We start from the raw sequence: 25,731 nt of genomic DNA, 5'->3' as shown, positions 1-25,731 counted from the left end.
GCTCCAGTTTTCCCTTACTTCAAGAGACTGAGGCTTTTGCTCTGTCACCCAGACTAGAGGGCAGTGCCATGATCTCAGTTCACTGCTGCCTTGAATTCCTTTGCTCAAGTGATCCTCCTGCCTCGGTCTCCCGCACTGCTGGGACTATAGATGTGAGCCACGATACCTGGCTTCAATTTCCTCTTTCTATAAGGATATTGGTAGTATTGGATTAGGGCCCACCTACTCCAGTATAACCTCATCTTAGTGAATTATATCTGCCACAACTGTTTCCAAATAAACTCACATTCTGAGGTACAAGGAGTTAGGACCTCAACACAGGAATTTTGGGGGCTAAGGTAAGGGGAGAACAAGAGGAGTTTGGTGTCACAGAAGTGAGAATGTCTGGCCAGGTGTGGTAGCTCAAGCCTGTGATCCCAGTACTTTGGGAGACCGAGGTGGGCAGATCACCTGAGGTCAGGAGTTCAAGACCAGCCTGGCCAACACGGTGAAACTCCATCTCTACTAAAAATACAAAAATTAGCTGGACGTGGTGATAGACATCTATAATCCCAGCTACTTGGGAAGCTGAGGCAGGAGAATCATTTGAACCCAGGAGATGGAGGTTGCAGTGAGCCAAGATCACACCACTGCACTCCAGACCGGGTGACTGAGGGAGACGCTGTCTCAAAAAAAAAAAAAAGTCAGGAAGTCCTTTTGGAATCCCCTCCCCTCCTGCTCAGCCAGAACAGCCCTGGTAGCTGCATCCTGAAGTGTGGTCCAGCCCTGAGTCATCTGCTAGCTATAATTACTGTTTTCTTCTCAACGTGTTGCAGACCAATGGTGGAGACCAAGGACTGACATCTCCTCTGGGCTCCCAGGCTAAGCAGAAGATTGAAACAGAACCGCCAGATAGGGTTTGGCTGTGTCCCCACCCAAATCTCATCTTGAATTGTAGCTCCCGTAATTCCCACGTGTTGTAGGAGGGACCCGGTGGTAGATAACTGAATCATGGGGGCGGTTTCCCAAATACTATTCTCATGGTAGTGAATAAGTCTCATGAGATGTGATGGTTTTATAACGGGAAACCCCTTTTGCTTGGCTCTCATTCTGTCTTGCCTGCCGCCACGTAAGATGTGCCTTTTGCCTTCCGCCATGATTGTGAGGCCTCCCCAGCCCTATGGAACTGTGAATCCATTAAGCCTCTTTTTTTTTTACCCAGTCTCAGGTATGTCTTTATTAGCAGCGTGAGAACAGACGAATACAAACGCCAAGGGAAGGTTCTGTCCAATCTGAAACAATTTCCAACTCTTGTACCTTTCCTCTGTGATTGCTTTTACTTCTTCAAATCAAACTGGTGGAAAAGCAGCAACAAGTACCTGCAGGCTATGAGCTTTTCAGTCGCAAACATGTACATAAGCGCGAGGCACGGAGCACAGCTGCTATTGACTCCATTGACTGAAAATCATTTATCTCAAAAGCCTCGTGCAGCACTACAGAAGCAGCAGCCTCACCTCCATGCTGTTTAAAGAGGCATGAATAAAACCAGGTGTGTGTGGTGCTGACCCAGCACACTGCTGGGAACTGGGCACCAGCATTCTCAGTGCCGAGTGACTGCCCTGCATGCCAGCTCCTCTCTCTGCTCCCTCCACTTAGTGCCAGGCAAATAAAGCCACGGAAATGCAATGATCAGTCAGACTTGTGAGCAGCTCTGGGGGCCATCTCACTGAAGGAAGAGCCTAGAACTGGAGCCCCAGTGAGGTCTGGGGAGTCCTGGAGGCTTCTTTAGGCTGTCCACTCCCTGTCCCCCTAGACTGGGGTTTTGTTAAGAACTGATCATCAACACCGATGATGACGAGGATAAAGATGCTTCCTGTCGCCTTCTGCCACTGAGGGGTTGGTAGGTGCTAGCCTTTTCACAAAAAACAAAATCTCCGAGAAGAAAAAAAGCCAGCTCAGGAAAGGGTCCATGTTGCAAGGTGCCTCAGAGAAGATGCCTGACTTCTATCAAAATGGATGGGTTCGTTTCAGGGAGAAAAAGCAATGACATTTTTCTTTTTTCAAAAAGGCCAGTCTGGGGCTGGTAACGAACCGTTTTATTTTTTGAAACATGCCACTTCCTCCAAGTCCTTTTTCAAACTAAATTAGGCTGACAGCTTGGAACTGATGAGATCACAAACAAGGTCTTAATTTAGTTATGACCCATCCCCTCTTTCCCTCCAAAATGTTTTGGTGCAGCAAGGAAAGGCTCCAGCTTGACTTCAGTCACTGGACTTTTACCATCTTCCTTTAAAAGGCAGATAAAGGGTGCTGAAGGCTTTTACGTGTTTTTGTTTTGTTTTGTTTCAACGTTATCCTATTGAGTTCATACTTTAAAAAGAAAACACTCTGGCTCAGTTCTTTATCCACTCCCATCTCAAATCCTTTCACATCTCTCTGAAAATTCCTCCCAAGGGAGGAGATGGCTCAGTCAACTCACTGCTGAGCACATTTCTCTACCTGTTCACAATGAGAGGATTCTCGAAGCAGACCCAGGAGGCGGCACTTCCAGGGTACATGAAGCCATCGCCTGCATGCCATGCCAACATTCAACACCCAGATGACTTCAAAAGGACACCCAGTAAAGCCCACGCAGGCACGTGACAGAGGGAGGAGACACCCACGTGAAACGAGGGCTCTGTCACTCTTCAAGACAGAGGTTTATGAGTCTCAAGAATGGTGAGCACCAAGAGGAAAGGTCCTTTCTTAACAGGACCATGAGGGTCACTAGACATAAATGTCACAAAAGTCACTGAGTGTCTCCAGTCTTTTTTTTTTTTTTTTTTTTTTTTTGAGACGGAGTCTTGCTCTGTCTCCCAGGCTGGAGTACAGTGGTACGATCTTGGCTCACTGCAAGCTCTGCGCCCCTGGGTTCACATCATTCTCCTGCATCAGCCTCCCAGGTAGCTGGGACTACAGGCGCCCGCCACCACACCGGGCTAATTTTTTGTATTTTTAGTAGAGACTGGGTTTCACTGTGTTAGCCAGGATGCTCTCGATATCCTGACCTCGTGATCCATCCGCCTTGGCCTACCAAAGTGCTGGGATTATAGACGTGAGCCACCACACCCGGCCGAGTGTCTCCAGTCTTTTTTTTTTTTTTGAGATGGAGTCTCTCTCTGTCGCCCAGGCTGTGGTGCAGTGGCCGGATCTCAGCTCACTGCAAGCTCCGTCTCCCGGGTTTACACCATTCTCCTGCCTCAGCCTCCCAAGTAGCTGGGACTACAGGAGCCCGCCGCCTCGCCTGGCTGGTTTTTTATTTTTTTAATATATAGTTTTTAGTAGAGACGGGGTTTCACTGTGTTAGCCAGGATGGTCTCGATCTCCTGACCTCGTGATCCGCCCGTCTCGGCCTCCCAAAGTGCCGGGGTTACAGGCTTGAGCCACCGCGCCCGGCCGAGTGTCTCCAGTCTTTACGCTCAGAATCCTAGCTGTCCTTCGGATGAGTCAGTCCTTCCTAGCCAGCAATGAGCGAGGCTGTGTAAATGTCTGTCATCTTCAAAGGTATATCTAATGGCCGGGAACTGAGATTTGTCTTTACTTCTGTTTAGCCTCCACTCTGTGGCACACAGTAGGGTTCTCAGTGAAGATGCAGGTTAGAGCCCATGGTGACTGGCTCTCCTCTTACAATAAGCAGCAGCTTCCACTTGCCAACTGCCCTCCTCAGCAGGAGGTTCAAAGGCCCGTTCCAGATGCTGTGGCATTGGGCCACCAGCCACTGCTCTTCTTTGACAAAAGGCTTGCTCAGACATTTGTGACCAGCTTTTCAAAAAGATCTTGAGTTGCTTTTGAACTTCATATCAAAATTAACTCTGGTAGAAGATAATACCCACCCACTCTCTTTCTACAGGAAAGATAAGGTTACCAAAATGACCTGCAATGCCCACCCCTGACTTCTGGTTACCCAGAGTGATTGTGTTCCAAGGTGAGTCACATCACTCGCACCTCTGCTCAGCACGCTGCGCGGTTCCCACCTTGCTCACAACCAGACGGACCTCCGTGGTCACCACCGACTTCTCAGAGCTCATCTCGCCTTCCTTCCTTCCTCTTGCTCACCTCCACCATGTGGGTTTTCCTACAGTTCCTCAAACACACCCCGTCCCTTCCGCCTCAGTGTCTCCATGACTGCTGTTCCATCAGGGCGAATGTGCTTCCCCACTGGGATAGCCCCAGGGCTGGCTCCCTCACCTCCCTCATACCTCCACTCCCAGGTCTCCCCATCGCCCTAGAGTGTCCTTCTCCACCTCTGGCTGCCTCAGTCTCTCTCCATGGCACATCATCTCATCTTTCACCTGTGCACGTTTATCATTTCCCTCCCTATTGGGATGTAACCTGTTTTATTCATGGATACATCCCAATAGTCACAGACTAGGTGCCAGCAAACATGTTGAGGACGTATGTTCCTATAGTGCATGTAGTCAAGGAACTGCCTTATTATTGGGCACCTTGTATCAGGAGAGTCATTAAGCAGTAGTTCCTCTTGCCCTAAACCCCGGTAACCTCTTATCTACTTTCTGTCTGTAGGAACTATTCTGGTTATTTCATCTAAATGGAGTCACATGACATGTGACCTTTTGTGATTGGCTCATTTCACTCAGCTTATTTTCAAGGTTCATCACAATTCCTTCTACAAAGTCCACTCCCGGGGGACCATCCTAATACACATCTAGCTTCCTATGACATGACATGCATGCTGATGGCAGCACCACCGATGGGATCTGCCCTGGTTGGGTGCAAAGGCGACACCAGCCTTCCGCGATACTAGCCTTCCATCTGGACAAGCTAAATTAGCTCCCTCTGTACTGGCATTGCATTGTGAGCTTGGGGTGGAACACGCTGTCCTAAATGCCAAGATATTTTTCATGTGTACTAAAAAATCTATATCCTGTGCTAAAATCAATAGTTCACCTGAATTACATTTATCCTTGCTCAGTTTAATCTCAGTGGACTGGCTCTAGCATTTCCAGTGAATGAAGTATCTGGATCTTGGTTCTCATCTGTAATGCTCCTTCCTGCTTCTGCTCTCCCTGCTTTTAGCTTTCCACATGGCTGACAACGAGGCTTCTGGGCCTTTACTCCAATCACTGTCTGCACTGCAGGAGATAGCACTGGTGGGAATGGGAATACCACATGCTATTCTACTCAACCTTGCCCTCAGGCTGATGATGATCAGCTTACAAATTTCAGCCACCTGCAGAAACTCCAGCTTCACAATCACCCGGCCCTTCTCACCACGCTATCTACAGAGACATGCGATAGTAAGGAATAGCCTGACATTTTGATGCAATCTACAGATGTGATGTCCAGGCACTTCCTCACTTTACTAACCAAGTTATTCCATCAATGAGGAATCGAAGCTGATGGGACAAGACCTTTTCTTAGTGAACTCATGTTGACTGCTACCAACCTCCACACAAACCATCTGTTCTCAAACTCTGCTAAGCATCAGCTTTAGGCTTGCCAGTCTATGATTATTTAAATCTACCCTCTCCTGGCCGCACGGGTGGCTCACGCCTGTAATCCCAGCACTTTGGGAGGCCGAGGCGGGCGGAGCACGAGGTCAGGAAATCGAGACTTTCCTGGCTAACATGGTGAAACCCCGTCTCTACTAAAAAAATACAAAAAAATTAGCCAGGCGTGGTGGTGGGCGCCTTTAGTCCCAGCTACTCGGGAGGCTGAGGCAGGAGAATGGCGTGAACCCAGGAGGCGGAGTTTGCAGTGAGCTGAGATTGCATCACTGCACTCCAGCCTGGGCGACAGAGTGAGTCTCCATTTCAAAAAAAAAAAAATCTACCCTCTCCCATTACCCTCACACTGTTTTCCACTGAAAGCCAGCTTTTGCCTGGCATCAGACTTAGAACTTCGTTCATTCTCCATGGCACTTTAAACATCATTTGTATTTCCAAATTCTTTCTATTCTCCAGGATCTAGCCCTGATGACTAAAATTCACTTAAAAGGCCTGTTTATTCAACAAACACTTGCTGAGTGCCTACTGTGTGCCTGGCACGTGGCTTTGTAGAGTCTACACTTCCAGTTCGACTTGGTAAGGAAGTTAAAAGCAGGCAGCAGCTGACATCTGCTGACCCTGTGCCACCATCCCAGGAAATTCGCCATCCTTTCCCTTCCGCTTCCGAACATGGTCTTAATAGTAACAGCCTATGGCTATTACTGGTGTTTCATTTTATTGTGGGAAAAATATACATACACACATATATAAAACATAAAATGCCATTTAATCAGTGTGCAATTCAGTGTCATTAAGTGCATGCACAGTGTTGGGCAACCATCATCACTGTGTATTTCCAAAACTTTTCCATCACCCCTAACAGAAACTCTGTACTCATTAAGCAATAATTCCCTCTTGCCCTAACCCCTGGTAACCTCTTACCTACCTTCTGTCTCTATGGACTATTCTGGATATTTCAATTCAATGGAGTCATATGACATTTGACCTTTTGTGACTGGCTCATTTAACTCAGCTTATTTTCAAGATTCATCCACATTGTAGCATGTATCAGTGCTTATTCCTTTTCACGGCTGAATACTATTCCATTGTATGGATATACCACATGGTCTATCCACGTATCTGCTGAGACTCTGGGGTTGTTTCCACCTTTTAGCTATTGTGAATAACACTGCATTGGTGTATAAAATATCTGTCTGAATACCTATTTCAATTCTTCTGGGTATACAACTAGCAATTAATTGCTAGGTGATTAATTACAATGAGCAATTAATTAATTGTATTATTATTTTATGTTTAACTTTTTGAAGAACCACCAAACTTTCCCACAGTGTCTGCACCATTTTATATTCCGTCAGCAATGCATGACTGTTCCAATTTTATTTTCTTTTTAACAATCTTGAGCTCACCTAGACTTTAGCCTCCCTCACCCCATTCTTGTAAGTTTGCCTAAGCCATTTTAAAAATTAATCCTTGGCCTTAAGCTAATGATTTTTAAAAAGTCAGAATGCAAGAGGGAATTTTCTCAAAGTCCACCATGACACACTATCTTACTGCATATGGATTTTTCTCTCACGTTCTCGTCAATGGAGAGAATGAACTTTGCAGTCTGATGCCTGGATGTGAATTCTACTTCCTACTCTCTAGCTGCGAGCTCCAGTTTCCTCCTCTGTAAACTGGGATCATCAGTGTTTTAGTTTTCTGCAGTTGCAGAACAAACTGCCACAAAGTTAGTGACTTAAAACAACACAAACATATTATCTTGCAATTCTGGAGGTCAGAACTTGGAAATGGGACTCATGGAGCTAAAATCGAGGTGTTAGTAGCGGTGGTTCCCACGGGAGGCTGTAGGGAGAACTGGCTTTCTTGCCTTTTCCAGATTCTTAGCGGCTGCCTGCATTTCTTGGTTTATGGCTTCATCCTCTATCTTCAAAGCCAGCAAAGCCGGAGGAGTCTTTCTCCTATTGCATCTCTCCGACACTGACGATCCTGCCTCTTTCTTCCACTTTTAAGGGCTCTGTAATTATACTGGGGCCACATGAATAATCCAGGATAAACCCCCATTTAAAGGTCAGCTCATTTGTGCCTTAGTTCCCCTTTGCCATGTAACCTAACACAGTCACAGGTCCTGGGGATGGGACGCGGACATCTCTGAGGGCCGTTACTCTGCCTGCCACAAGACAGTAATGCCCTACTCAGATTGTTTCAAGGATTATTTGTATTTCTAAACTCTTTCCATTCCTCGAGATCTAGTCCTGAAGACAAACTCACTTGAAAGGCATCTCTACTCATTTATTTGACGAACACCTACTGAGTTCTGAGTTAATGAAACAAAGCATGTTTGTATTTTGGGTTTTTGTTTTTGTATTTGCTTTTGTTTTTGAGACAGGGTCTTGCTCTGTCGCCCAGGCTGGAGTGTAGTGGTCTGATCTTGGCTACATCCCCCAGACTCAAGCGATCCTCCCACCTCAGCCTCCCTAATAGCTGGGACCACAGTCGTGCACCACCATGCCGGGGCTGCCCAGGCTGGTCTCAAACTTCTGAGCTCAAGCGATCTGCTTGACTCAGCCTCCCAAAGTGATGGGATTACAGGCGTGAGCCACCACACCTGGCCTGACACAATGCATGTTAAACACTTAGAGCCTGGCTGCCATCCAGCGAGCACTCAATCAAGGCATCTATTATCATCTTACCCTCGTAACTTTATCTTCTGGAAATATGCTCCAAGCCAGAAGAAATTACTTCTTAGTCTAAACTTTCTGCGACTGTGTTCCTAAAATCCAGGGTTCCTTTCCAGCTACGAAATCCAGCATAACCTCCCTCCGGGTCCTGAGGACTGGCCTGCCTTCTGTGTTGAGGCAGAATTGGAGCTGCGAGCAGCATCCCTCATGGCTTCCCCCCACCCGCGAGGAGACGAAACACCCAGCAGGGCCAGCCAAGAGCTCCGCACGCTCTGGTTCTGGCAGTGGCACTGACGTTCCCTCCGCTCCATCTGGCTGGTCTGTGATCTGTCGGGCACTGTCCTTAGCCTCCACCTGGCCCAGCGATATGCAGCATGACCCCAAAGCACCCTCAGCCTGGCTTCTCCGCACTGTATCCGCACACCAAGCCCTCTAGAAGGTCCCAACGCCAGCCTCACGGAATTCAGATGCCAGACAGATGAACAGTTTTTACAGAAGGCAAACTCCATCCTGCATTGCAACCACATGCTTCTGCGGAAGGCGTTCACTTCCACTTTGCATGCCGGCTGGGATTTGTGGTCCAGCGTCACAGGGTGAAGCCATTCCTCACGGGTGAACATGGAGCCGTCTCAGGCCCCAAGGTTTATTTCTAAGCAGCTACTCAGATATTGATCACGAGGTATACTTAAGTTTTTTGTTTTTCCAATGCCACAAGTATTGTCTTTTATTATGTCTGGTTCTCAGTTTTAAAAGCATGTTTTCTCCTTTCTGTCTCAAAATATGCTTGAAACTCTTGGTTAGGTCAGACCTGAGTATCACAATAGAGGCTCCCTGCTCATTTCCTGAGCTACACTCTGGTCCTTGCTGAGACGAGAAGTCCAAATCCTCCTCAATACTGGGGCCTCTATCACACGGTCTGCAGGTCTGGGGACGTGGGAGCCTCCATGCCAGGGTTTTCAGGGCCAGAACAGTGAATGAGCCGTGGATTTGGCCTGCAGACGGAGAGGCTGGGCTGTGCCGATCAGGGGTCCCAAAGAGACTCACGAACTGGGCACAGCCCGATGCACAGACGTGACTTAGACTGCACAGGCTGGGAGGGAGCCTGCAAGGGCCTTGGGGACTGTGCAGGTGCCACACACCTCCCATTTCTGAGGTGGGGGGATCAGAGACCCCTAAGCCAGCACACGGGTCCCTCCCTCTGAGATCACAACCAGAACTTCTCCTACCTGTCATTTCAGGGACTGGGCTCACCCCGTGCCCTGGCTGCCTCCAGCGGGCGATTCTGCTCCTGCCGCCCAGCTGCCGTGGGGCAGAACTTCTGCGTTCCTCTCTCGAAAGGCTGGGTCATGTCCTCTCATTCCTCAGCTCTTGACTACAATTTCCTTCTGTCACCTCACAAATCGTATTTTCTTCCTGGCTTCCTCCCAGGCTCTCGCTTTCATCTGTCTAACGACAATCCCTCCTTGCTAATAAACCTCAAGTGGGAGGGCCAGCCCCTCCTGCCAGCCCTTTCATCTGCCCGTTGCACAAGAAAACCAGCTCTTACCTGGGCATGCGACTTGGCCATCGCCTCAGCCTACAGCCTGCGGTTCCCACACAGGCCCTAGAGCTCACTTTCCTGCCCTAAATTCCAATTCTCAGATGTTCAGATAAGCTAAGAATCCCCTTGCCTCCCCCTGAAAACTCCCCAGCAGAACTGCCAGCAATTGCGGGCTTTGCTGTTTATGCTCTCCTAGGTCAAGAGTGTGCTGGGGAAGGTGGTTCCGTAATGCTCTTTGGAAATATCATTAATCTAACTCTTTTATTAACTGTATCCTCCCACTACCTAACCATGCTGGGGTAATTATCTGACTCTGTGCCCTGCCAGCTAGCATCAGAGGTGGGAACACTATTCGCTTGACCCATTCCTTTGGTTTTGTCATTGATTTCATGGAGAAATTAAAGGCTTTCTACATTTATGTTATGGTTAAAGAGATAATGAACAAAACATAAATGTAAATCAATGATAGATAATTACACTAAGATGGCATGAGTAAGCTCTGTATTCTTTAAGTAAAAGCCTCACAAGAAAACAACAGCAGTGGTTAAATAAAGCACAATAATTCTTAAGTGTCAGTGAAAATAAGAGTGAGAGAGAAAGAGTATTCGATTTAACAAATAACTTGGTCAATTTAAACTAAAAGCATTGTACTTCAAATATGAACATATACTGACGATGTAAAAATCATTTGGAAATCTCAACTTTGCTCTTCTGAAACCATTGCAAAGGTTATAAAATCATGTTCCCTGTCCTACAAGGCTTTAAAACTGGGCATAAACTTCAAGATAACAAGCCTGTAAAAACTGTAATTGTTGTGTGTTATTACACAGGCTGTACAGGGTATTTTATACCACCAACTTACAGTCATGCTGGGCCTTAATGAGTCTAACTAAAAGACTTTTTAGCAATTTTCATTTTGTATGGATTAGAGAGTACTGGTGAGGCCCATATGGTCTTCTATAAATTAGGAGATCAAACAAGAGTCTTCTGCAGCAGGACCTCAGCTCTGGATGGCGTCTCTAACTCACCCATTCACATCAGTGGGGAGCAACCGCCCCCAAGGGTTACAGAGTATCGGGGACCCCAGAGGTCTTGGACTCTGTCCCATGCACCATTGGAGCTGAGATGAAAGGACTTAGCCATTCAATCGTGAGCATGCTGGCAACAATGATTCTATCTGTTGTCTGGAAGGTTTTAATATCACAGTCATATAAATTTCAACCAGTTTTATGTAATGGTGTTTCCCAAACGAGCAACTGAAGAGCCGGGGAAACACATACTCCAGATGTTGGCTGACCCAGGAATCGGGATCAGCACTGAGGAAGAATCTGCCAGCAAAGTCCTGATTCTACTCTCCTAAAGGGAGTCAAAGCCAGGACCCAAACTAAGTTCAGGTGCAGATCTGGGAGGGCATTTATTGACCAGAGCACACAGTGGTGGTGAAAAACGAAAACAAAACCAATAAAGCAGGAAAAAAAACAAAAACTCCCCAAAACTCAACTGTTTTTCTGTTCAAAGGTTTCTATAAAAATCCTTTGTGTGCTCTCAAAAACTCAGTTTGTTTCTGGTCTAAACATCTCACTCTGCCTTAGGAGTCTTCGTCATTCTCTACAGATTCCTTTTGGTGATTCTGGCACGAGTAGGGTGGAAATTGTTGGGGAAGGTTCCATGAGATCCTATTCATCTTACAAGTGTGGGCTTGGGTTTGCTGAGTTTTGGACACTAAAACTGTCCCTTCGTCCTATCCCTGTCCCCATCCACTGGTGCTGACAGCCGTTTTTGTGTGAATGTAGTACCTGCCATTCCTGGTATCGTGTTGCCGCATGTTCTTGATAAAATGAATCTTCTTAAAATTCTTTGGTCTGGGTGAACCTGAGAGAGTTCGACATCTGAAAAATAAAGTGAATTCGAAAACACAGTCAGTTGCCTGCTGGACAGCTGAGACATCTCCACATAAAGACAGGAAGGAAGGACCAGACAAATGGTTTGAGTCACCCCAAAGGAGGCAGGAGTCTGCGGGGATAATGAAGACAACATGGCTGGAAGCAAGGAAGCTTAAAACAGGCCCTATGATAGACAACTTCTTGATAATACTGACATTATTTTATATGGGTCTCTAAAAAGTCAACTAATCAAGAATATTGTTCCCTGCATTAAAAAAAAAAAACAAAAAACAAAAAACAAAAAACCGATGCAGATTCCAAAGACATTATTCTTTATTGTCATCTTAAAAAGAATCCTCCCGTCCGGGCGCGGTGGCTCAAGCCTGTAATCCCAGCACTTTGGGAGGCCGAGACGGGTGGATCACGAGGTCAGGAGATCGAGACCATCCTGGCTAACACGGTGAAACCCCGTCTCTACTAAGAAATACAAAAAACTAGCCGGGCGAGATGGCGGGCGCCTGTAGTCCCAGCTACTCGGGAGGCTGAGGCAGGAGAATGGCGTAAACCCGGGAGGCGGAGCTTGCAGTGAGCTGAGATCCGGCCACTGCACTCCAGCCTGGGCGGCAGAGCGAGACTCCGTCTCAAAAAAAAAAAAAAAAAAAAAAGAATCCTCCCGTATCAACAAAGGGAAAGGGAATCAAAAACTGTACATTTAAAGGGGGTAGGGAAACACCGGAAAATTCAGTTCAAAAACAAGCCTGAATCATTTTTCTTCTGTAACAAGATTTTGGCCTGAATTACCTGGACAGCTGCCTTAAGTTTCAACTTGACCCGCTATGCCTGGGAGGTCACAGCTTTACACTGAATGAGAAATCAGAGACCCAGCTAGTTGCTGTTTTTGTTTGGTTTTGTTTTGAAGATAAATTTTAAATAAACATGTGTTGAACTAAAATGGCTTGGATTCAAGTTTTTTTAGTTTTGTTTTGCTGGAGTACACAACATCTGCCTGTACTATAGGACTGGCAAAACAAACCATAGGCCAAGGAGACCTTACTTCTGTGTAGCGTTTTCACCTGGCAAATTTTAAGTTACAAAACCACAATCACGACGACAGAGAAGCAAAATGCTCAACAAACAAGAGTCTCAAGTTTATTCTAGATAAAAGGGGCCGTGACTTTTTGATTTTGGGTTTTGCTACCAAAAAACCTTTCTGACCTGGGCCACAGGAGCCAGCTTCTGCCATGGGACATGGTGCCTGTGACCTGATTCTTGACTCTAAAGAAAGATTCTGGGCTGGCTGTGGTGGCTCACGCCTATAATCGCAGCACTTTGGGAGGCCGAGGAGGGCAGATCAACTGAGGTCTGGAGTTCCAGACCAGCCTGGCCAACGTGGTGAAACCCCGTCTCTACTAAAAATACAAAAATCAGCCTGGTGTGGTGGCAGGTGCCTGTAATCCCAGCTACTCGGGAAGCTGTCGGCAGGAGAATCGCTTGAACCCGGGAGACCAAGGTTGCAGTCAGCCAAGATCATGCCACTGCACTCCAGCCTGGGTGACAGAGTAGGACTCTGTCTGGAAAAAAAAAAAAAGAAAGATTCTTTTAAAGGCTTGCAGAGCCCCGTTTGAGGACATTCAGTAGATGCTTCCTGTGGCTTTCAGGAGGGGTTAGAGTGGGGATGGGATTGACACTTCCCCCCGCAAATCCAGGCCTCAAACTCGGATTTTCATTTTTTTTTTTTTTTTTTTTTTTAAATAAAGACAAGGCCTTGCTCTGTCGCACCTTGCAGTGGTGCGCTCACTGCAGCCTCAAAATCCTCCCACCTCAGCCTCCCAAAGTGCTGGGATTATAGGTGTGAGCCACTGTGCCTGGTCCACTAAACCCAGATTTAATTGGCTCAAGGTTCAAGGAGATAGGGCCTCGCTCTGCCTTTTGCTCTCTGGGAACAGATCCAGAACCCCAAATGGCCTCATTTCTTCCTCCAGAATGACTGCTCGAATTTGCAGGCCACTCAAAGTTCCCACCTGTCACACACACACAAAGAAGGTTCTTGAAACATCAAGTCACTGGAAAGAGGAGAATCCCTGAAAGCATAAAGTGGTTTCTGGATAGGGCCAAGTGTTCAGAAGCATCCTTATACCCCTTCCGTGGCTTCCTTTCCCAGGAGTAGAGCTTCCTGGGCCAGCCAATCTGAGGGCAGCAGGCCAAGAGCTAGACAGTGCGCGGGTTCAGACAGCTCGCAGATCCTGCCACCTCAGCAAACTCTGCTCCTTCCTCCCACCTCCCAGCTGCAGGAAGCTGGGATTGACGCCAGCACAGAGGAAGGACGGCCTGAGCTGCTCCCTGCAGAAAGAAGGGCCCCAGATTCCTCAGCCTTCTTCTGGAAGTGGAAAGCCACAAAAGGGCCACAGGTGGCTGTCTGCACCAGCAAAGGAAGGAGGTGAGGCCGTGATCACTTTAACAGCTGCGGCCACCAGCATCCATCCACCCAGACGGTTTGGAAAACCAGGGCAGGTGCTGATGGCGAAACAAATAGAGGTTTTTCCTGACAACTAGCAGAAATAGCTTAACTCCTTATTTTTGGACACCAGGTAACCACCAGGCAGATGCAAAACTCCTCAGTCCAAGTCCTCTCACGATGCATGCTCAGTTCTTGGAGTTCCAGGTAGATACAGGAAATCCACTAACAAACCATGATGTGCTAGAGAAAAGTAGGACTTTTAACAGGGTAACTTAACAAAGATCTTTTATTTCCCTATCAGCACCCAATTCTAACTGCACACACACCATACTAATCTAGCCCTTCATTAAGCAAGCTGTTTGTTGTCTTGCTTTTCTTTTTCTTTTAAGCATTCAACCAAATCACCAGGGAATCTAAGAAATGCTTTAAGAGAATTGTGGCGTTGGCAACAATTGCCAAGGAACTGGAATACTGGGCGCTCAGGTTGCGGCAGGTTAAGCAAAGAACGAATTAATTTCAAAGCTGCCTGCAACAATGTGTAAACATCCATTTAAAAACATACATTTTAAGTGATGCAAAATTAAATTAGCATAGAATTAAATTAAAAACTAATTTAAAGAAAGATTAGCTCTTTCTTGTTAGCACTGATTACAGGATATACTTAATTATGCAAAAGGTCTAATAGATGCCTTGGAGCCATTTGTTCTTCTGCTAAGCTTAAAAGCATGTTGGGCTAACAGCCTTCCACCCCCACAGTTCCCAAAATACTTCGGCATCATCATTGGTGTCACCATTTCACAGACCGGGGAAGGCTTCAGCAATCAGCCAATTGGTCTTCCCATTTTATAGATGGGAAAACTGAGGCCCCAGAGACACTAAGTCAATTTCCAATGCTACATACCCAGTTAGAGTCAGGCTAAGAACTCAGGTTTCCAGGCTCCCAAACTAATGTCTCTTCTTCTATACCATGCTAATATAACTGCTAGGAATAAGTGAATTTCTAAGTAAAAATGAGAACAGTTATGCTTTTTAAGTTCTCTTTTTTTTTTTTTAAGTTTTCTATTTTAAGAAACTCCAGGCTAGAGTGCAATGTCGAGCATAGCTCACTTAAGTCTCGAACTCCTGGGCTCAAGCGATCCTCTTGCCTCAGACTCTTGAGTAGCTGGAGCGACAGGTGCATATCCATGTACCTGGTTATTTTTTCTTTTTTTTTTTTTTTTGGTTGAGATGGGGTCTCACTACATTGCCCAGGATGATCTCAACCTCCTAACCTCAAGCAACCCCCTCTGCCTCAACCTCTCAAAGTGCTGGGGTTACAGGTGTGAGCCACCATGCCCAGCCAATATGAGAACTTTATTTATTTATGTATTTATGTGTTGACTGATTGATTATAGACATGGGGGTCTCACTACATTGCCCAGGCTGGTCTTGAACTCCTGAACTAAGCGATCTTCTTGCCTCCACCTCCCCAAGTGCTAGGATTATAGGTGGGAGCCACCGCACCCGGCTGAGAACTTTTTTAAACTAAAAAAAAATGTCCCTTAGTGGAATAAACACTTGATTTCTAAAACTCTTGATTTCTGACATTCTTAAAATTTTATAATAACAAGATTTGAGGTTCAGTGCAGTATTCTGTGAGAGCTGGTGGAAGTCACAGTTGAGGCCGACAAGCATTTTTGCTGCACTCATTTGTGCTACCACAAGGCTGAGGGCCAGTCTGGGTGGATTTCGTGAAGGGGGGTGACAGGGCACCAACCAGGAATACAGAACCCAGGTCCTCCTCCGGCCGCTCCGCGACACCTCGAGACTCAAGGACACTGCATCCCGAGGCTGGAGAGCCCTGCCTGGGAATTTCTGAAGAGGGAACAGCCCTTTGAGCCTGTACCCTGAGTCGCCTGGCTTCCTTCGGCTCACAGCGACCATGCTGTTCCAAGGACCACGGCTTCTAGCAACCTCTCGAAACTCCAGGGGCTTCTCAACGTTATTCATGGATTTTCCCGTTTGTGGCAGGAGTGAGGGAGAACCTCGGTCGGATTGTGAGGTCACTCACTCTAACACCAAAGCCACTCAGTGTGCCTGCGAACACCTCTCCTCCGTGCTCGCTGAGTATGTGGACCGAGGCCAGCTCCCTCATTTGACTGTCAGTGTAGCTTTCTGTATGACTCCTGCAGGGAAATGGCTTTCTCCCACTTCACTGCTCCTCACAGAGTTAACACTTGTGCCCAGGCCACGTCTGCCACACAGCCACATACCACACATCGTGAGAGGCTCCTGGAGGTTACCCACGCTTTGAAAAAGACTCTGAAAGCGAAGATCGGACTGTTCAGCCCTTTCTCTTTGGGATGATGTCAGTGACAAAATTCACAGTCGCTGGACACTTCCCCTGTGACCCCAAGCTGTCTGTGCTCAGTCTGCCCTCTGCTCTTCATGCAGGCGGAGCCCGTGGACATGAGCTCTACCCTGGGAGTGAAGCTTCAGGTGGGGAAGGAGCCAGATCCAGGGGGAGGCTGTCCCCAACAGCAGCACCCTGCCAGGCTCAGAAGGAGGAGCCAGGCGCTCCCAAGTCCTGGCCTGGCCAAGGCATGCAGGGTGCAGATGCGGGTTCAAAGAGGAGCTGATGCAAGTCCACAGGAGCTCACGTCCTCCCGATGCCCTCCCTGCTGCTGTCTGCCTTGTGGTCCCCGGGAAGCCCCTGCGCCCCATCTTCCTGGCTCACTCCCACATGCTGCCCCACCCAGCTCAGGGCTGCAGTGAGGATGGAAGGGGGTACAGGACCTGAGTGCACTCTCCTCCATGAAGGCCTGGCTGGGTTAGAGGAGAGGAACCTGCCAGTCACCGGCACAGCACAGCACAGCTCAGCAATGGCTGTCACCCAAAAAGATGCCTTACAAGCACTTTTCTAATCCCGAGGGAGAAACAGAACGCTTTCAGACCCCAGAGAGCACTCACAACTATCCTAATCGGGCTTCCTAGCAACTAGCCAGGGAGCGACATCGTGGTCACCTCCTGAGGAGTTCTCAGTGTCCCTCCTGCTGAGAATGAAGTCCGGGACTGTACCACTGTGTGACTGCACCTGGGGGACGGGCCGGGACAAATGCGGGGCTCTTGCTCCATTAAGCAGCAGTTTACAAAATGAAGAGAAGCCACGGAAAGAGAAGCACCCAAATTCCACGCAAACTGGGCTATTCCGACACGTAATTGGATTTAACATTGTCTAGTTCTAATGGTCCTCAGAGGTGGGTTGGACGCTAGGAGATGTCCCATAGTCTGTAGGATTCAGATGGTTATTTTTAAATTTAATTCTATAGATCAAGAACTTAAAAAACCAAAATCGATCTCTGGCTGTCATGGTGTGCTGTTTACACACACACAAATGAAACAGAAAATTACCTCCGGAGAGGGGCGTTCTCCTCAATATCTTCCAGGGTCTCCAAGGAGGATCTCTGGGAGATGAGGCGCCGTCTGCAGAAAGAAGGAGCAAATCTGGGAGTTAAAACGGCATTGCAGAACTCATCAGACATTTCTGTAAATCTAAAACTGCCCTAAAACAAAAACATGAAGTCCATTAAGAAAACATCAGACAAAAGCTGCCTCTAAGAGGCTGCCACGCTCCCGCCCTGCGCGCCAGGCCCACCTTGCTGGCTGAACCCTGAGCACTCTCCTGGTTAGAGGGCCGCTTCGTGATGATTAAGGAAGTGACTGATCCTTTTGATGCTGCCATTTTCCCCAAGGACACACACACACACACACACACAAAGACAAGGTGCCTCTTATAATATATAGAATAACTTGATGGTGTGTGCAGCTTTTCTAAGGCATTAGCTAATACGGTGAAGTATTCCACTATCAGGGATTTGAATCCGGTAACTGATAAATATTAAATCTAAAACCCTATTAAAAACAACTTCAAAATCATTAGGATGCAATAAAAAGGTTATGCTCCCTGGATGGCCATGATTTCAAAAGCAACTAGAAACAAGAAAGAAATTATTCCTTTGGGAGAGTATCTCACAGACTGGGTAGAAAGAATAAATATGTGGCATGATTATGCAAAACATTAACTCTTCTGGGCTGCTAAGGAATTGCAACCCGCCTGCTAAAACCTCCCCAGTCTACCAGTTTCTGTCGCCAGGCTGAAATAAGAACAAGTCCTAGTTAACTAAGAAGATCAGGTATGGGGAGCAGGGTAGGGTGGGGTGACTTTAAATAAATCCACCTGAACGAAGACTGTCATTTGATAGTAAACGATTTGGTGGAGCAGGATGGACAGAAGATGTTTGACGGGGTTGTTCCTTAAAACAGAACTAAAAATATGAAGATAAGTCTATTTTTTATTACATTTGGGAAAACACAGCCTAGGAACATGCAGTCATAACCATGTTCTAATTTGCCCTAATGAACAAAGAATGAAACGACTTCGTGGGGTTTTGTTGTTTTGTTGTTTTGAATTTTGTGTGTACTTTTTCTGACCAACTACTCTGATACCTTTGGCTTGTCTGGCTTTTATAAGACAATCCGAAAGGTCATTTTTGTAGCAAACTATTCAATAGCTTCATCAATTTTCCACCTTCCTTAATTTTTTGATACTCAAATCCTTTAAAAAAAAGAAAAATACTTGTGGCCGGGCACGGTGGCTCAAGCCTGTAATCCCAGCACGTTGGGAGGCCGAGGCAGGCTGATCACCTGAGGTCAGGAATTCAGGACCATCCTGGCCAACATGGTGAAACCCTGTCTTTACTAAAAATACAAAAATTAGCCGGGCGTGGTGGTGTGCGCCTGTAGTCCCAGCTACTTGGGAGGCTGAGGCAGGAGAATGGCGGGAACCCGGGAGGCGGAGGTTGCAGTGAGCCGAGATCGCACCACTGGACTCCAGCCTGGCGACAGAGCAAGACTTCGTCTCAAACAAACAAAGAAACAAAACTCGTCATACAGCCTCCTTGTCTCTTCTCCAACTGTAAAACAGTAGAACATAGAACACTCTCAGCTTCGCACTCATCAATGTGTATGAACCAAGCACACCCATCGCCCTCTGTGTTCATGACATACCGGACTTTCTACAGAAACTGTGGTTTCACTCTGCAATTAACTAACACTGAATTTCCATTTCCATAATATTGCCAGACTTCCAAGAGTCAGCCAGAGCTGTGGAGGAGGCACTGGTCTTACCTGAGAGCAGTGCAGAGGCAAGCTGAGGAGGTGGGGAACTGATTTTATAGGTAGCCAATTCATGAGTGACAGGACTTCCCCGCGGAGCACTGTAACTCAGGGGACAGAGCTCGCCTAGGCCCCTATGACGGCACCTGCAGCTGGAGCTCTGAAGTGTCTGTGCTATGGGTTGAGGCACAGCCCTCTGAAATCCCAGTTAATCCTAAGAAAGCAGGCAGGTGAGCAGCGGGCCTAGCCTCTCTCCAGGTGCTGAGTCCCAGGCTGGACTGGGGCAGACACACACCTGCCCTTTGCAGATCTCAGCACCAGAAACCCCATGTTACCCATCCAAAGTGGGGTGTAATTCTACATAGAACACCTAGGGGCTAGAGTCAGACACTCGAATTGCAATCCTGGGGTCCAAAGGCTTCGGGGTCTAAGAAAGCTCCTTAATCCGGCCGGGCATGGTGGCTCATGCCTGTAATCCCAGCACTCTGGGAGGCCGAGGCGGGTGGATCACCTGAGGTCAGGAGTTTGAGACCAGCCTGGCCTACATGGTGACCCATCTCTACTGAAAATACAAAATTAGCCAGGTGTGGCGGTGCATGCTTATAATCCCAGCTACTTGAGAGGCTGAGGCAGGAGAATCGCTTGAACCTGGGAGGCAGAGGTTGCAGTGAGCCGAGATCGAGCCACTGCACTCCAGCCTGGATAACAAGAATGAAACTCCGTCTCAGAAAAAAAAAAAGAAAAGAAAAGAAAGTTCCTTAATCCTTGAGCCTCAGTTTGTTCATCTATGAAATGGGAAACAGCAATTAACTAAGAAAGGGACACATGTAAAGTCCCAGACCCACGGCAGTTCTTGATGAACGGGAGCTACTGGGCTTTTGATTGACACTCCAGTTTCCTTCACTGAGGCTGCACCCTGACCTGCATCCCAGCTCAGCTGACCAGGAGCAGGCTGAGTGTCCTAGCTTTGGCCCCCACTCAAGGCCCAGCCAGTGGCAGGGTCACCCCAAAATGCCTTGTGCCTGAGCCCACCCGAGATGCGTACGTGTTCCTTCCACACCTACACCCACTTCAAAGCACAACTAACTCTGCGCATGTACTCAATGGGGTGCACCGAGAAGCACAAGTCACACTCACTGATGTGTTGGCCACCTATAAAATTAGTGTCCCCCAGGTCTCCTTGCACTGCTCTCAGGTCTCCCTACAGACAGGAGGCAGCGATTAAAAGATTTACTCTGTTTATCTCTGCATGATGTTCTGAGCCTTTAAATCCAAAGTAAAACACTCACTGAAGTATTTACTAAATTAAGTATGCACATCTAAATTGTCATTAGCGATAACTTCCACAGGCAGAAATCAATGTATAGGCTTCGGATCCTGAGAATCTCAACACATTCTGTCACACTTTGAGCCTTCCTTTGTAGAAGAGCATTTTCAGGTAACCAGTAAATAGACAATTGATGTTTTGTTCAATCTGCACCCACGCAACTGAGATGATCGTGCAGGGGAAGGGCTGAAGGCTGCCCTCCTTCAGGTACCCTAAGGAGCCCCGGGGAGGCCCTGGGTGGGCTCTTTGGGCAGCACAGATGCCGCCCAGGCTCTGGCAGAGCCCAGAGCCCAGCCAGGCAGGTTCCCCTCTCCACACATCGACCCCTACTCACTCAACAATGTGACCGTGAGCCCTCTCGGGAACACACAGCTGAACCAGGCTTGCCTCCTGTCCTCAGGGGCTCAGAGTCACGTGAGGATCAATGGGACGGCCACCAAGAAGCCCCATTAACAGTCCCTGAAGCCCCTGCGTCCTTCAGGGCTGTGGTGCGGAGAACACTCCGGCTGAGTCCCACAGTGCGCACAGAAGGCCCTGATGGGAAGCACAGACTCCTCCAACATCCAGACCAGAGTGTATCACCCTAGAAAATCAGGCCCATCCACAAAAGCACACGACCCAGTAACTCCCCTTTCACAAAGCCGTAGCCACCTCTTCCTGCACCAGAAACGAGAAGGGCTCATTTGGAAAAGAACCAGATGAGAATACACCTTTCTTTACAGTTATAAGGGTTTTTCTAAAAGCCAGCACATTTGGTAATTCCCCTCAGGTACTGAACAGGTGTGAATTCACACACACACATTATTACAGCTTAAACATCTGTGTCCCCTCAAAATTCACGTGTTGAAATCATAACCCCCACTGCGATGGTATGAGGCAGTGGGGCCTGTGGGAAGTGATCTGTCATAAGGGTGGAGCCCTCATGAATGGGATTAGTGTCCTTGTAAAGGGGACCCCGGAGACCTCTCTAGCTACTTTTCTGCCATGTGAGGACACTAGAAGTTGGTCATCTGTAACTGGAAGAGCCCTCATCTGACCCCAACCATGCTAGCACCCAGATCGTGACCTTCTAGCCTTCAGACCTGTGAGAAAATACATGTCTTTACTTTTTATTTATTTATTTATTTCTGAGACAGAGTATCGCTCTGTCACCAGGATAGAATGCAATGGCGCAATCTTGGCTCACTGCAACCTTGGCCTCCCAGGCTCAAGCAATTCTTGTGCCTCAGCCCCCCGAGTAGCTGGGACTACAGGTGTGCGCCACCAAACCCAGCTAATTTTTGTATTTTTAGCAGAGATGGGGTTTCGCCACATTGGCCAGGCTGGTCTCAAGAGATCCACCTGCCTTGGCCTTCCAAAGTAATGGGATTAAAGGCAAGAGCCATCATGCCCGGCCGAGAAAATACATTTCTATTGTTTATAAGCCATCCAGTCTTTGGTACTTTATTACAGCAGTCTGAACTCAGACGGACCTACACACACACGCGCGCATGCGTAGGCATGCAAGGGCACGCATGGGCACTTCTGATCAGGACTCCTTAAAGGGGAAAAAATTCACAGCCCAAATGCCCACCAGTTCCTTTAACTTCAGCAGGTGTACTTCCCTTCTTTGTGAATGGAACCAACCAGTATATTCTTGAAACTACCAGAGAACTTGGAACTACCACCAGTCACTGTAAAGAAACCATCCTACAATACCACCAAACAGCAAAGGATGCCTGCCCTTCCAGCCTAGGATGAGGACCTGTTCCCCTGTGAACCGGCAGTGTCATTCAGCAGCGCCCATCTCTGCCCCCACCCCCACAGCTTGCTGGATCCTCCCAAGGTATGTCGGTAGTGTCTTCTCCCTCACCTTCTAACCCCAGAAAGCCTGCAATAAACAAAAAGCCTCAGGGCAGGTGGCCAATCTTAAACAGCCACTTTTCACTCTGTAATTTCCCTCATAAATTAAGTCCATTACTATGCAAACTTCTTATCATTATAGAGTTAACAAGGAGAGGTCTTTGCATATTTTAATGACTGACAAAGAATACTTAGCCTGGGACCAAAATAACAGGCCACCTTACTGACCAAGCAGACATGCAGTAAGAGGCTGGCAGGGCTCAAAGCAAAAGTATGATGCACTGACATCATCGGATGGAAGTGTGCATGTCGAGTCTCCAGACCGAATGTACACTCAGGGCTCCCCGACTTGTCTGACAGTTACAAGTTAGATCCTTCCACACTGGCCACACTTTGGAGTTCATGCTTAACGCTCATGCATGAGGCAGCCTCCTGAAAGCACCCACGCCTGTTTTACAATATCCTTGGAATGCTGCAAGGAAGTCATCATAATCCACGACAACACGATTGCACATCTGCATATTCCTGCGTGGACCAAATTAATCCACTCATCATGAAGGGATAAGGGTTTCTTTGTGGGTGCAAATCACTGTATATTCCTGGGACGCAGGGCTGGTCACAAGGGTACTGTTAGAATAAGTCCACTTCACTGAAAGCTTAAGGAAAAGTCACTTGAGGAAGAAGATGGGGGGAAAAAAGTACACAGAAGAACCCATGGCTGGAGTGACAAAGGAAGGGGAGAGGCAGGCCCGAGGGCCCGCATTTCCTAAGTGCCTTTTAGGCACAAAAGGGTCATTGTACCTATTTCCAGGCCAGGAACAGAGGCCAACCATCCCAACTGATGAGGGGACACAGGCCCAGAGGCCTGACCATCCCGAAGGCCCTCCTCACTAATGCTCTGTCGTCATCCTGGTCTGTAGCGACTCTGGGGACCCTGGAGAGTGAGGCAAAGTGGAGCTGTGTGTGGTCCGGGTACCCTCCTCAGCTCTGTTGGAGGAGGGCTCCTCTCTGCTGAGCCTGGTAAGCAGAGTGCCCCGAAAAAAGCACTGGGAGACAGGTGAGGGCCTCGCTGCTGTCCCTGCCGACCAGTGAGGGTGCAGCAGGGTCATCTTGGGGTCTGGTGGGGCAAGCTGGTCAAGGCCAATCCCTCTTACAGTCACCTGGGGCAGTAGCTCAGCCCGAAGGACAACGTGAGGCAGTGGGCACCCCTGGGAAAGCTCTGGCTGGAGAGTTAGGACCAGCCCATGACGTGGAAGGTCACCCTTGGCCTCAGTCTGCTTCCGGTATGAAATGAGAAAGTAGGGTAGATCGATGCTCTCAATGGGTCTGCACATCAGAATCCCCAGGGAACAACAAAGTCACCGAAGCCTGAGCCCACCTTGAGATTCTGATTTCCTGGTCTGGGTGTGGCCAGATAAACGGGGTTTTAGACACTCCTGGGGGATTCTAGTGAGGAGGACAGTTGAGTCCCATGGAAATAGCTCCAGTGTTCTGCACAGGCCAAAGGCAGTGAGAACCTTCTCCTGACATTCCACTTATTTACCTTAGGTTTGGGGATGGAAATGATCATAACCAACCTCCACATAATAAGTGGTCTCCTTTATCCTTGAATGCGGACCTTTTAAGGTTCAACAAGCAAGAGGAAAGAGAGCTGGTTAGCCCAGAGCACTGAGGCCAGCAAAAGACCAAAAGGCTTTCAAGTATAAACAGGTGGATGATATGTACACGTTACATGGGTGTGAAGAACCAGTTCTGTGTTCTCTGGGAGCAAAACATGGGCTCCGAGAGCAGAAAACGACCTGGGTAAACACCTGGGCCAACCACTTCTGTACTCACAAAAAAGGCAATTTCCTTAATGGCTCTCGTGTTCCCCATGGGTGTATCCCCCTTCCTGACTGCATGCTGGTCACTGGATGGCCCAGTGGCCTCTTCGCAGGTGTAAAAGAGGTGGGGCTGTCTTGGATACCTCAATTACACAGGTGATGGAGGAGCTGAGGTCATGATTACTTCACATCTGTCCAGACAGTTACTAGGATTAAAAAAACCCCAAGCATAGAAACAACTTATTAACATAGTCACAAGACACCCGAAAGCTTGTCATTATTTGCTTTGGTACTTAACGTCTTTCTCTCACTGACCAACCTCCCTCTCCCAAACAGAATGGAAACACCCTAGAAGCGAGCTGCTTGGGAGGGGCCATGCTGTCACAGCCTGTGTATCCCTAGGAAGGGACCATACTTGGCCAACAGCAGGTACTCAATCATGGCTGGCTGGATGCAGGAACAAACTCCCCTCACCAGGTAGGTGGGTATTGCTGGACGTTTCCCAGAGAGCCCTGACCTTCCAATTCAATGTTTTTCTGTACACAATTATTAGTGGGCCTCTTTTTTTTTTTTTCCCAGATGGAGCTTTGCTCTTGTTGCCAAGGCTGGAGTGCAATGGCATGATCTTGGCTTACCACAACCTCCACCTCCCAGGTTCAAGCAATTCTCCTGCCTCAGCCTCCCAAGTAGCTGGGGCTACAGGTGCATACCACCACACCCAGCTAATTTTTTTGTATTTTTAGTAAAGACGGGGTTTCTCCATGTTGGCCAGGCTGGTCCTGAACTCCTGACCTCAGGTGATCCACCCGCCTAGGCCTCCCAAAGTGCTGAGATTACAGGCGTGAGCTGGGATTACACCGTGCCGGCCTAGGGCCTCTCTCTTTAATACATGCATTCCCAGTCTGGTCCACCGAGTCCAGAAATCCTCCTCCGCTTCACAATGGCCCAGGACAAGGAGGTTATGGGGAAGGAATTAGGGCTGGACAGCATGAAGTCCCACTTCAACCTTACAGACTCTGGGAACCTACATGTCCTAGCCTCCTTTACTGACATAGTCACCAAGCCTCAAGGAGCCCAGTCAGGACCCAGCAAGAAAAGGCTTGGAGCACAGTCGCCTAGAAAGCAGGGTTGGCCTTTGAGGCGACTAGAAATTCCCTTTACAAAATGTTACAGAATCTCTGACTTTCTGGCGGAAGCCTCCATTCTCCCATCACAGGCATAATCTTTTGCTCTGGAAATGGTGCTCAGCTCATGCAGAAAAGCTGTCCTAAAAAGTAGGGTACAAATCTGCAGTTTGTAACTGATTGACTATGGAAGCCTACTACTTAAAGGAGCCCTGAAGTGAAAAACTATGCATAAACCCAAGAATTAAAATCAGCTGGGCTTAGTGGCCTGCACTGGTAGTCTGAGCTACTCAGGAGGCTGAGGCATGCTTGAACCCAGGTAGTCGAGGTTGCAATGAGCTATGATCGCATTACTGCACTCTAGCCTGGGTGACAGAGCGAGACCCTGTCTCTAAAAATAAATAAGTAAACAAACA

The 25,731-nt window shown here is 47.9% G+C and overlaps 1 protein-coding gene across 5 annotated transcripts in view; it reads right to left on the bottom strand.

The window, feature by feature from the left end:
* CABLES1 (Cdk5 and Abl enzyme substrate 1) overlaps window positions 1–25,731 on the bottom strand; it is a 125,160-nt gene that overhangs the window by 52,587 nt on the left and 46,842 nt on the right. For all 5 annotated transcript variants that reach the window (XM_025365236.1, XM_025365233.1, XM_025365234.1 and 2 more), the window contains 2 exons: window positions 17,436–17,507; window positions 11,501–11,593 (listed from right to left, as the gene is read on the bottom strand). In XM_025365236.1, the coding sequence (XP_025221021.1) occupies window positions 11,501–11,593; window positions 17,436–17,507 (165 nt within the window). The remainder of the gene's footprint in view (window positions 1–11,500; window positions 11,594–17,435; window positions 17,508–25,731) is intronic.

This window comes from Theropithecus gelada, chromosome 18 (genome assembly GCF_003255815.1).
Source record: "Theropithecus gelada isolate Dixy chromosome 18, Tgel_1.0, whole genome shotgun sequence".
In the NCBI taxonomy this organism is placed as follows: Eukaryota; Metazoa; Chordata; class Mammalia; order Primates; family Cercopithecidae; genus Theropithecus; species Theropithecus gelada.
Note: the sequence above shows the minus strand (reverse complement) of the source record. Positions and strands in the feature narration are given on the sequence as shown.